The sequence below is a fragment of the Prosopis cineraria genome, unplaced genomic scaffold (assembly GCF_029017545.1).
Source record: "Prosopis cineraria cultivar Desert tree isolate PC_DT_omini unplaced genomic scaffold, ASM2901754v1 PC647, whole genome shotgun sequence".
Classification (NCBI taxonomy): Eukaryota; Viridiplantae; Streptophyta; class Magnoliopsida; order Fabales; family Fabaceae; genus Prosopis; species Prosopis cineraria.
In genome coordinates, this window is record NW_026555972.1 from 15,076 (window position 1) to 26,963 (window position 11,888).

An 11,888-nucleotide genomic window follows, 5' to 3' on the forward strand; every position below is an offset into this window, starting at 1 on the left:
GGGATGATGATCACCGAAGCACGATTAAATTTTGTTCTAATATTAGCCCCAGAAAGATGTATCACGGGATAATCTATTCATAAACAGAGATGGAAAATAGAAAATGATTCTAGATTTGATTCATCTTCTTATGGTGAGGTTACACAAATTCCTCTGACAATTATTGAAACACCTGGATGCCAATATAAACAACTTTCTCCTCTCTTTTTTTAACTTTGATAAACCATGCCAAAATCATACATATAAACAGCAGGTGAAGGCCTTTGGACGAACCTTATTTTACAATAGTATTACATCTCAGCAACCTCAACCCCAAAACCTTTTTTAGTATCTTTTGGATATCAGTCAGAAGAGAACTTAATGTTAAAAGATACAGAACATGCAATTCTTTGATTGAACATGGATGCATGGTACCTCCCCGGTTGCTAATTGCTACTAAACAAGTATCTGATGATAGTTAACATTGCTTTATTAAGAATCTAGTGGTGATATTCGGTGAATCTGGTTTATTCAGGTTGCCTGAGTGTGATTGTGATGGCCCCAATGGTGAGATCATGTCTCTTGATCCATCAGTAGCAGTGGTTAAAGCAGAAGAAAAAACTTTTAGGCCTGTCTTCCATGTCATCTTCTTTTGAGGTTTCTCCAGAGTCATCTCTCCTGGACATTAAAGCACTTGTACCAGGAGATTCTGGTGGCAGTACAGCGTTCTCAGATGAAGCCATTCGCATAAGAACAACAGGCTCAGGGGGCGAAATAGTGGAGAGATATCGAAGAAGCATCTGTATGATTTGACTAAAATTTGGTCGATCATTCGGATCCTCTTTCCAACATGAAGTCACAATCAGAGCTAAATCCTCAGGAAGGTCTTCAGCACTTGGCCTTACATTCTGAAACAGTGAAGTAAACATTCCATATCAATAAAATATGTAATTTTCTGTGTTTTTGTTCTACTAATGAAGTTCTCAGATCATTTAAAGTAAAGCACTAGAGTGATGTACCTTAAAAGCAGCTGCATATGCTGCCTGTAGATTAGACATGCCTTCAAAAGGCAACTTGTTATGGATGAGCTCCCATAAAACGATTGCAAAACTGTAAGCATCCACCTTATGATTATAATGCTTCTTCTCGCCTTGTCTCAGAGTGACAGTGCTGTAAAGCTGCCATTGAACCAGGGAAGTAATGAGGAATTTTCTAATGAGAACCACCTAAATGGAAAATTAATAAAATGTTTAAAATTTTCCAGAAAGAAGTACTTCAGGAGCCATCCAGCGATACGTCCCTGTCTCGGCAGTCATCATCTCTGTTAATGACTCTTCTCTGGCTAAACCGAAATCAGCAAGTTTAACTGTTTTATGATCTGCTGTCAAGATCAAGTTCTCTGAAAACAAATAGCAAAAACGCTATTAGAATTATCCTCGCTTTTCTATCATTCATCAAGAAACGAGATTGAGAGTTGTGTTATTGAGATGTTCTATTCCTCACATTATCATGTAGCCTCTACTCTCAATCGACTTAAAACCAATGACCTACAACACTTAGGGAAAAATAAGGGAGATGTGGACACTTAGGCTTGGTTTGGATGGAGGGAAAAGTAGGGGGGGAAAAGGAGGATAAAATACTAGGAGGAGAAATTTCCAAAAATAGTATAAAAAAAAAATTGTACTATTTTTAGAAATTTTCCCTCCTTATTTTTCTTCCCATCGAAACAAAGAGTTAGAATAAAACCTATCCGTGCATGAATGACCTGAATACTGTAATTCTTTAGATTACAACTCGAAACACATAGAAGAGACAGCCCAAGATCAATAACCAAATGGAAGCAGGGTTTCGATGTGAAACTTCAAATATTTGCTCTTCTATGATTGTGCTAAAACCTAACAGATGATACCAGAAATCACATGAGACAAGCACTGGACATGCACTTGTTACAATCAAAGGTCTATTTGATCATCATGATCTTCATGACACATGCGCACACGCACACGCACACGCGCAGAGAGAGAGAGAGAGAGAGAGAGAAACTCATAACTGAAGTAAAGGTGCAGGCTTGGATTTTCAGATCAACAGTCAACAATAACTTTACAATGAAGTAACAAACAAGTATCCAAAAAGAGATCAAATAATCTGTGGTGCATGGCAACCAATAAAGATAAGAAGTCATATTTCAGTTTCTTAAAGGTCTAACTAAGGTCAGTTATCCCTATCAAGTGACAACAGTATCTGTATCTTACTCACGATTCAAGTATTCACTAAATCAAACTAGTGCAAGTTTTCAATCTTCTTTATAAGGTCCTATCAGCAAAAACAAAGTATGATTTAGAAGCACGGCATGCATGGAGGCATACCAGGCTTAAGATCACGGTGAATGATCCCATGGGAATGTAAACATTCTATTGCTCGAGCAATATCAAGAGCAAATCCAACTGCCACGTGCATATCCAAGCTCTTTGGGCGCATATTCAAGAGAAATTTGCGTAATGTTCCACCTAATAGAAGCTCAGTCACTATCACCATGACAGGCTCTTTGCAGGCACCGATAAACTAGCATCAGCCACAAATGGACGCTTTAGTGAGATAAGTTTGATGCCCAGTTGGCTAGCTCAACAAGCTCAGCATGTTTTTAAGATCCAATTCACCTTAATTATAAGTCTATTAACCATCCCATTTACTACTTATCAATTTTACATTGAAATAATTACTGTTTAGGTTCTTGGATAACAGATCAACAACCTTAACCAGATTTTTGTGTTGAACTCTCGATAACATGGCAACCTCTCTGGCAAAACGAGCCTCTCTCCTTGAGATCTCTTCTGGGGTTTCTCCCTTATTAATAATCTTAACTGCAACATTCTGATTTTTATATCTGCAATCAAGAAAACCCGCAACAATAAGGCACCAAACCAGAAAATAATCAGATCATGAGGATGCAGAATACGTATAAGATATGCCGTACAAGCTGTGACTATGATACGATTGTTTTAAATCTAGATAAGAATAATGGTAGACGCAAAAGAATAAGCAAGATATGACTGGCTTATAAATCAAAACAAATTCCGAGACGATTCTGAAGAACAAGAAGGGAAAAATTTCATGACAGAGGGATCAAAAACCAAATTTGAGTGCTCAAACAGAAACGAAAATCAAACAATTGAGTTTGACTTACTTTCCTTCGTACACTTTGGCATGTGCACCTTCCCCAATCTTTGGCCCAACAAATAATTGCTTGGGATCTATCAACCATTGAGCATCTAAATTGAACTCACCAATCGAGTGAACCTCATTGCCAGATCCCATTTGATTCCCTCGAGAAGATGTGAACTAGCAAGCAACACACTACACACACTTATAACAAACAGAGCATACCCGTCTCTGCATTACACGCATGAAGCAGACTAACAATTCGAGACTAGGAAAAATCAATTGGAGCTCCATGATAATGTAAGGAAGCCATCATTTTTGGTTTGACAAGAGAAATGTACAAGTTCGTACCCAGGGCAGCTTTCCCTATAGGGCCAGTAAGACCTATCCCCAAAATCACGCCCTTAGAATATTAAAAATTATCAACATGTGCCCTAGTTAGGAAGGCAGAGAATAAAAACCCACATGCTTAGAGGCACTCACCAACAAACCCAGAACTTAGAATAAGCATTAAAAACAAATCAAAGATCCAACAGGCTCTGTCAGCAGCAGCAGGATACGAAAAAAAAAAAAAAAAATTGGACAGAGAGCAATCGAGGAAAGAGATAAGGGCGAAGGAGAGCTTGTATGGAAGGTTGAAAGAGACACCAAATACCAACGACCCAGATTGAGAGTTGGAAAAAGTTGGAAGATAGATATGTGGTGGGCTAAAGGCTTCCTTTTTATTTCCTTTTCTTTTCCAAAATGCAATCTTCTTCTTCCGCGTATTGAATTTCCACTCTTGTCTTCGTTTTGTTATTGTTAAAGTAACATAGCGTGGCCCCGGGAGGAATTGAGCCTCTGTCAGAAACAGTGTGCACTGAGCTTAGTTATGGAATTAAGAATTGATGAAAAAAATTAACCAGAGTACTGTTTTTGAGGGAAATTTCAGATGCCATGAATGAAGAGAATGATCGGTTATAAACCTGTGTCAATAATTGCCCGTATAATTGATGACTGAATGATAGGTTGGTCAATCATCTTCAATTGCAATTTTAAACTCGAAAGTGATTGGTGGGTGATTCACGAAAGTGGGTTAATCTTTCGTGGTACTGAAAACTTTTTTATTTTTAGTAGAACGGGTTGACGCAAGTGGTAAAAAATTTCGGTCGCTGTTTTTTTTTTTGGGGGGGGGGGGGGAACAATGGTAAAAAATTCGGGAGAAAGACACCAAAGTTGGTCAAATTCCGCGGACGTCTCTTCACATGGAACCAATATATATATATATATATATATACATAACAAACAAAATATTAGTTTTTGGGTAATTTTTAATTTTTAAAGCATAATTAATTATTATAGTACTAAAGTTATGTGAGAAAATATGAACTGAATATGAATAATGCCCAGTATTTATTAAAAATTTTGAAATCTGAAAAATATTGACATGTGATTTACTTGCCCTTTTTTTAAGGGGAAAAAAAAAAACCTTAGGCATATATAGTTATGTTTTGCTCAATTAAAAAATGGGTTTAGGTAAGAAAATGTGATTTCATTCGTTCGAAAATGATTTTTTTTTTCATTTTAGCATGAGAAAAGCTGAGGTAAATTACTAAATTTTTGAGAGAAAGGGTATGACATAATTGTTGAGACCGTTGACCTCATGGAATCTCCATACCCTGTCGGTAGCCTTACTTATAAGGTAATAAATATTAAATAAATAAATTGCACTTCAAATGTGTCCCATCAATTTTCCTTCTTGTTTTAATATTTTATAAATTGCACCAACTATTTAATCAAATCATTAATTACTGTATGTATAAAATATCTATGAATCTATCTGTCGTCGAAAAAAAAAATATTTATCTGTCAAAAACTATACATACATGTCTACTATTTTCTGAATCACTAATAGTAAAATATATATATATATATATATATATAGTAAGAATTTTTCCACCTGCTACAACAATTTAACTTCTTCTGCAATTATTGAGGGCCAACATTAAGATTAAAAGAAGAAGTCTCGCAGTTTAATAATTGAAATGATAATTGAAGCTTTAATTTAAAACGTCAATGTACAATTTAAATCTCAAATTATATATTCAGGAGTAATTTAAATTTTCAACTCGAACATTTTAAATTTTAAATAATTAAACTTGAAGTAATTTCATTCCAACCATGAATCATTAAATTAAAATAAATATCCATTATTTTTTTAAAAAAAATGATGTCCAATGTGCAATTTTTTCACTCATACACTGCTTTAAAAAAATTGCATATTGGGCTCTATTTTACAAAAAAGTAATAAACTTTTGTTTTAATTTAATGATGGAGTGACACTGCCTTGAATTTAATTATTTAAAATTTAAAATATATCAAATATAAGTTTAAGATTTAAATTGTCCATAAACTTACAATTTAAAATGTAAATTATATATTAAGCCTTATTTAAATATGAATCATTTCCTGTTGTGATTATATCATCAATACTTATAAAAATTCACAATAAGACTCACTGTTCACAAGTTATAAGCTATGCAGCTTACTTTTCATGTAATAAAAAGCTCACAATACTTTAATGATATGCAAAAAGGAAGAGGAATGTTAAGGTTTGGAAATAATGTATGATATATGAACGTTTATTTATTTGATCAGTTGAGGCGGGCTGTTTTTCTAAGCCATATGAAATGGTAGAGGGGTCATAAATCCATGATATTAAAATTTGTGTCAATCTAGTGTATTGAATCAATAGATCATTGAATTAATGTCTTGGTTCAATAAAATATTTTGTAATAACCAATTTGATTACAATTTTAATCATAAATTTTTTAACTAATATCTTAACTAATTCAATGATTGATTTAATTTTCAGCATTCTCCACTTGTGCACATAATGAGAGAGGGATGAGAAAATATGCTGATTAATAATGTTAACACCCCACCAAATAAACGGATCTAATTCTAAACCCACCAAATTAATCAGTGAAATTGTGTGTCCTTTGGTGGTTTTCGTGTATTAACAACAATTAAGTCATATAACATGTGAAATTTGAGTTATTCAAATCTTATAGTTATCCGTACCATACTTAGACATGCACTTTCACATGTTCACGCAAAAACAGTGCATGATAAGGGATCTCGTTTTTTTTTTTTTTAAAGAGTCATTATGATAGACGTCATGATGTGTGTGGGTCAAACTTATCATACAAAATTACACTCATGTTTGCCATATTTTTGGATCTATGCTAAGTGTGCTAGAGATCAATTGATCTCAATGTTATCAATGGTCAATTATTCTAGTGGCAAAATTTTCCTCTTTTTGAAGGATATTTTGGTTCAAACATGTTTGGATTAAAATATGAAACGTTGCTCAAATAGATTACAGGACTAATTCGGTTGAGTGACTGAAGCGTCAAGCCTAATATAAACAAAAGGAGCCGGCCTCAATACTCAATAAAGGTCACAATAAATAAACATATCAAAATCCCATCAATTGCAAACATTAGACTGTTGGCACGAAAGACACAATTTCAAGTAATGCCAAAATTTACGGGCTTCATGCTCAAATATCTTAATAAAACGGGCTGATTATTAAAATGGAGAGTATGGAATAAAGACCATGCCATGAGTTTTGCAAAATTCCTAATTTTCGACAAAATATGTTAAGTCTTAAGGAAGAGACCACCATCATTTTAACACTATAAATAGAAGATGAAAATATGAAATAAACTAGTTAACACTGAATCAAAGACTCGCATTTTATACTTTTATCCTTTTAGTTTATCAGTTAATCTTTTAGTTTAGACTTGTAACTTTTCTGCATTTCAATAAAATCAAATATTTATTCTATTAAAGTCTTATATCTTTTATATCTGAGTAAATTGTGATAAGGGAGCTCGAGACCCTTTTGTTATCAACTGAAACTCAACATCTCTTACACACCTAATATTTGTTGTTCACCATGAACAGAACCCAATACTATCAGGTGTTATGTGCAAGTGTGGATCTCTCTTTCTTATAGGAAAGGCTAGATTAAGGGTAAATTAAAACAAACGATCTCAATGTTTTTTTTTCAGACACAAACAGGACTTACAGTGATTGTGAGTATCTCGAAACTCTTTATCACAATTTCCTCCCAAAATGCAAGCTACAAATGAATGAAATAAGGTTTAGCCAAATGCAAATGCAGAAGGGAATTTTATTGCATGGATATTAGAAGTAAAATGCATAGCATCATCTACAATATGTTGGAGGATTTAAAGTAGAGACGAAGAAATTGAACAAACTAGAATGTAACGATCTAATTATAAGGAAATGCTAAATGAGTTGGGTGGTGATGGCTTTTCCTTATTTATTTTAAAATTAAATACTCAATATTTTAAAATAAAAATTCTTTCGAAAGAAATTTTTTTTATATTTTTAAAAAATTTAATGTAAAACTCATTAATGTCTTTATTATCTCTTATTTATTATTACAAACATATTTAACTATCCTATTATCTTTACCACTTATATTTTTTAAACATATCTAATATATCATATTTGTATAATAAAAAATATAAATCATCATAAATTAATATTTTTTTTTTGTAATTGCACATACAAAGTACACTTTACTACATATGATCCAAATAATTTTTAATTTACCAAATTAATTTTTTAAAAAATATAAATATAAGTATCATTACAATAATTAACTTTTATTAAATTAATTTTTGTTAAATTAATTTTTAATAAATTAACTTTTGACTAATGAAAAATCAAACACGTACTAAGCAGTTAGTGGTTTTGACTTGGTCTTTAACTTGCACTCTAAGTAAACAACTTGGGACTTTTGACTTATTGGCCAAATCTTATATTCCCTCAGTTCAAATATATAAAGTATTTTTTTAGGAGTTAAATATTAAAAAATATAAGGTATTTTAGTTTTTTAAGATATAATCATTATTTTTTTAAAAGTATTCCAATTAATAATTATTTTATATTTATTGTAAAGTGTTTAATAGTGGTAAATATAAAAAGATAGTGTTAGTTTAAAAGTACACAATTACTTTATTGAGGGTGAGATTTGATTAAAAATGCCTTACTTTTTTGAATGGAGAGAGTACAATATTCATAATTATTGTTCCTTCCATTATAGTTTATAAGACACTTTTTAAAGTGATTCAATGCTCCAAAATATAAAATACTTTAATAAAAATAAGATTTTATAAATTGTACTTATTTTAATATCACACTTCTCTCCATATTATATTTTATCTATCTCTATAATGTTTCACATATAAGGTTATAGTATTAAATAAAAAGTTTAAAAATTTATATTTGTATTTTTTAAAAAAATAAGACTATAGAGTGTATTCAAATGAATTTTATTATTATGTGTAATTTTATAAAAAAAATCTCATACATTGAAACAGAGGGGGTACTATTTTAATTATTTAAAGTCCTCAAAAATCATGATTATGGCACAAATAACCATCCTTGTCCCTGATTATAGGTCTCATTACAAAGTTATATGTGTAATTAAAAACATTTCTTACATAACAAAAAACATTTTCCCCTAAAACATCCCTCATTAAGGGTCAACATTTACCCACATTGTTTAATAAAAATGCACCTTCTAATGGTGGCATTTAATTGAGGGTAGAAATGAAAAATGCAATAAATCATACTAAACATCATGAATGATATATCTCCCGTCTAAAATTATAAATCACTTTTACAGAATATTAATCATTTTAAAATATAATATATTTTGATAAAAATAGTGTTTCATTAATTAAGTTTTTCCAATGTTACTTTTTCCATTATATTCTCTATCTTTAATTTTTTTTTATAAATTGAGTATTAAATAAAAGATATTTTTTAAAATTTATATTTTTATTTTAAAAAATAAAATTACAAAGTATATTTAATAATCTTTTTTGATGTGCGTAATTTCATTTAAAAATATGTTATAATTTAAAATAATGAGAGTGGAATTTAATTTTAACAATATAAATTGAGTTTCATCCAAATGAAGAGCCAATCTAGCTTATCATGACTGGGTCCCTTCACCCTCGGGCGGGGACAAGAATGGATTTTGACGAATTCAAGATTATGTGGTTTGGGACACGACGCAGACATGTTGTGGCTTCTTTCCCTTTTAATTACAATAAAAGGATTAGATCCTTTCTGTTATTATTATTCTTATCCTTATTATTATTATTGTTATCTTTTTCATTACTCATTTGTCAAGTTGGCTGTGAGGCAGAAGAGAATGGACGTGACTATTGTCTGCTGCATTGGTTGGGACTCTGCATATTTTGTTGTCAGTAATTTAAGTGTTCCTCAAGAGATCGAGCGTACGTTGATGATTGAACTTTTTTTTTTTAAATATCAGTATGCACTTAATTATTAATTACTTGATTGGATTAGGGTTGAGTTGAAATCAATTATCATGGGAGCACTTTACCTAACTAGTTCCTCTAAAAACGCAATAGACAAGGCATTATAATAATTATTCTGTACCACTGGTTCTCTGTTACCACATCTGCAATCCAACTGATATAGTTTTTGTTTGTTTGAGATTGTTTAATCAATCAATCCGAAGGGAACATATCATCCTGTGTACATCATGATCTCTCAAAATATTGACAGGAGTCATTAGAAAAAAGAGAGGGGAGGGAGACTCTTCATTTTTTTCTCTTCATTTCTCTCCATTTCTCCAATTCTCACTATTCATTAATTTTATAATTAAAAATTTATATAATGAAATAATTTGAATGGTGAAAATTGAGAAAATGGAGGGAAATGAACGGTTTTTGATTGCAGAACAGAGATACTCTTTTCCCCACGCAAGATTTGTTTTGCTCGGTGATAAATCAAACTCTTATCTGAAATTTCTAGATTTTTTTTTTTTACCGAGCACCAAAAAAAAATCTTGAAAACTGGCATTCTTAAGAACTTCATGACGAGTGACATTGGACGGGGAAAGTATAGAAATAACCTTTTCTAAAGAAATTGCTGCAGTAGTTTCAGTACACCATAACTTCAAGGATTGCATCACTGAATCATCCACTCAGATATCAGCTACAAATGAGAAGGGGAAAAGGCTGAGAAGTAATTAAAGGATTACTCCAGTCATCCTTATTGGTAGGAAAAAAAAATTATATCACACAGTTTAAAAAAATTAATTAATTATATTAATTGTATTTGAAAATAAAAGAATAGACTACAATATCCTTCGTTAATTGTATTAATCAAGTCTTTATTAATTGTCTCTTATGATTATAAATGATCAAATTATAAAGGATAATTTAAAAAATTTACAGTAAATGCTTATTAAAAAATGTAATTTTGGTTATTTAAAAAAATAAAAAAATAATTTTTTTTTTTATAAATGAAAACAGAAGGAGTATTTCATTACTTGCACAAGTAAAAGCAATGAGAACTGACAGGCAAGCCTAAAAGTTAGTAACGTGACAATATACAATGAGAAATGACAGCCTTGCCTGTAAGTTACCTATACAATACTACAGAATTAAATCTTTGTTCTTCCTTGAAGGCTTCAGAGAAACTTTCTTCTCATCCTTCCGAGGAGTTCACCGTTGCCTACTTTCCATCCATCAGATGGTCACTCCAGTGTTCGTCTAAGGTGTAATCAAACTAACAATATTTACTACTCTGGCACAGTGGTGAGCCCCCACATTAACTCAGTGCAGAGTATGATCATATCAGAAAATAGAAATAACGAAACTGATCAAGATCTTGTTAACAGTAGAAGGCCGATCTCTCAGATTCTCAATCATTACCAAGAGGATCCAGCACGGTAAAAGTACTAATTTAATCATCACATAAGCATAGCAATTCCATGAGCTCAACTGGTGAAGCCCAGATGGGAAGATTAAACACTGTCTGTTTAAACTGTTGCTCTTGTTTGTGGCATATTGCTTCCGCTACGTCGCATAAATTTGATATATTATGAATTATCGCTTCTTGGGCTTGCACCTGTATGGTGAGAGAGTTGTTACTTGCAAGTCTATCATAATGTGATCTCTGCATGTAGCTTGAGATAAATTTCCCTCCAACTATAATTAGAAAATATATTTGCGCACTACACTCGAGCTCTCAAAGTTAATAATAGAGCACCTGGCATAGTGCCTTGGCATTTCTCTTGCTACAGTACAGGCGCTGGGTTAATTAAATCACCAAAGGCAAATATAAATCAAAAGAAAAAGGAAAAGAAAGTGATGGGATCAGTGGACGAACAGGCAGTGGGATCATAAGCAAGATAGAGTTATGAATTGTGATTATTTTAGGGCCATAGAAATTGGCAACTTAGATAACTAAAGTAGTTTCGAAAGATGACAGCTAAGGTAATAATCAAGATTGCGCAGCTGATATATTCTTCAACCTATCACCGGAAATCGGCGCTCCCAATAATCAACAGCTAAGAAATTTCTTCACTAGAGGGTTTCGGACAGGAGGAAAAAAAAAAATCCAAATCCTAGCTAGTTCGCCTCCTGAAAATTGCAAATGTAAAGCCCCAATTTCCAATTCTCCCTCATAGCAACAATTTCAGAACTAGTAAGATGACAACTTAGAATAACGCATCCACGGTGAAAGAGTATGATTACCTGCAAGAGAACGTCATCTAGCACAGATTCACCAACAGAATCTAACGCTAAGGGCCTCGCCTGCTCTTGTTGCCTTCTATACTCAAGGGCGGTCTCTTCCAGTGAGCGCAATGTGGCGGACAAGAAATCCCAGAGATGGATCTCTGAGAG

General features: G+C 32.3%; 1 protein-coding gene across 1 annotated transcript; it reads right to left on the reverse strand.

Annotated features, from left to right (window-relative positions):
• Positions 1–97: 97 nt before the first annotated feature.
• LOC129297892 (serine/threonine-protein kinase STY13-like) lies at positions 98–3,840 on the reverse strand. The gene is made up of 6 exons (XM_054936233.1): positions 3,164–3,840; positions 2,731–2,863; positions 2,346–2,541; positions 1,254–1,378; positions 999–1,157; positions 98–887 (listed from the first exon to the last, which is right to left on the reverse strand). The coding sequence occupies exons 1-6, from the start codon at positions 3,292–3,294 to the stop codon at positions 570–572; spliced, it is 1,062 nt and encodes a 353-aa protein (XP_054792208.1). The 5' UTR covers positions 3,295–3,840; the 3' UTR covers positions 98–569.
• Positions 3,841–11,888: the final 8,048 nt, after the last annotated feature.

Excerpts from the sequence above, each read along its gene's own strand:
- LOC129297892 (XM_054936233.1), bottom strand. The coding sequence starts at position 3,294 with ATGGGATCTGGCAATGAGGTTCACTCGATTGGTGAGTTCAATTTAGAT. Across the intron at positions 2,542-2,730 it reads AACACAAAAATCTGGTTAAG|TTTATCGGTGCCTGCAAAGA; the intron begins GTTGTTGATCTG and ends GGCTGATGCTAG. Across the intron at positions 888-998 it reads CATATGCAGCTGCTTTTAAG|AATGTAAGGCCAAGTGCTGA; the intron begins GTACATCACTCT and ends TCACTGTTTCAG.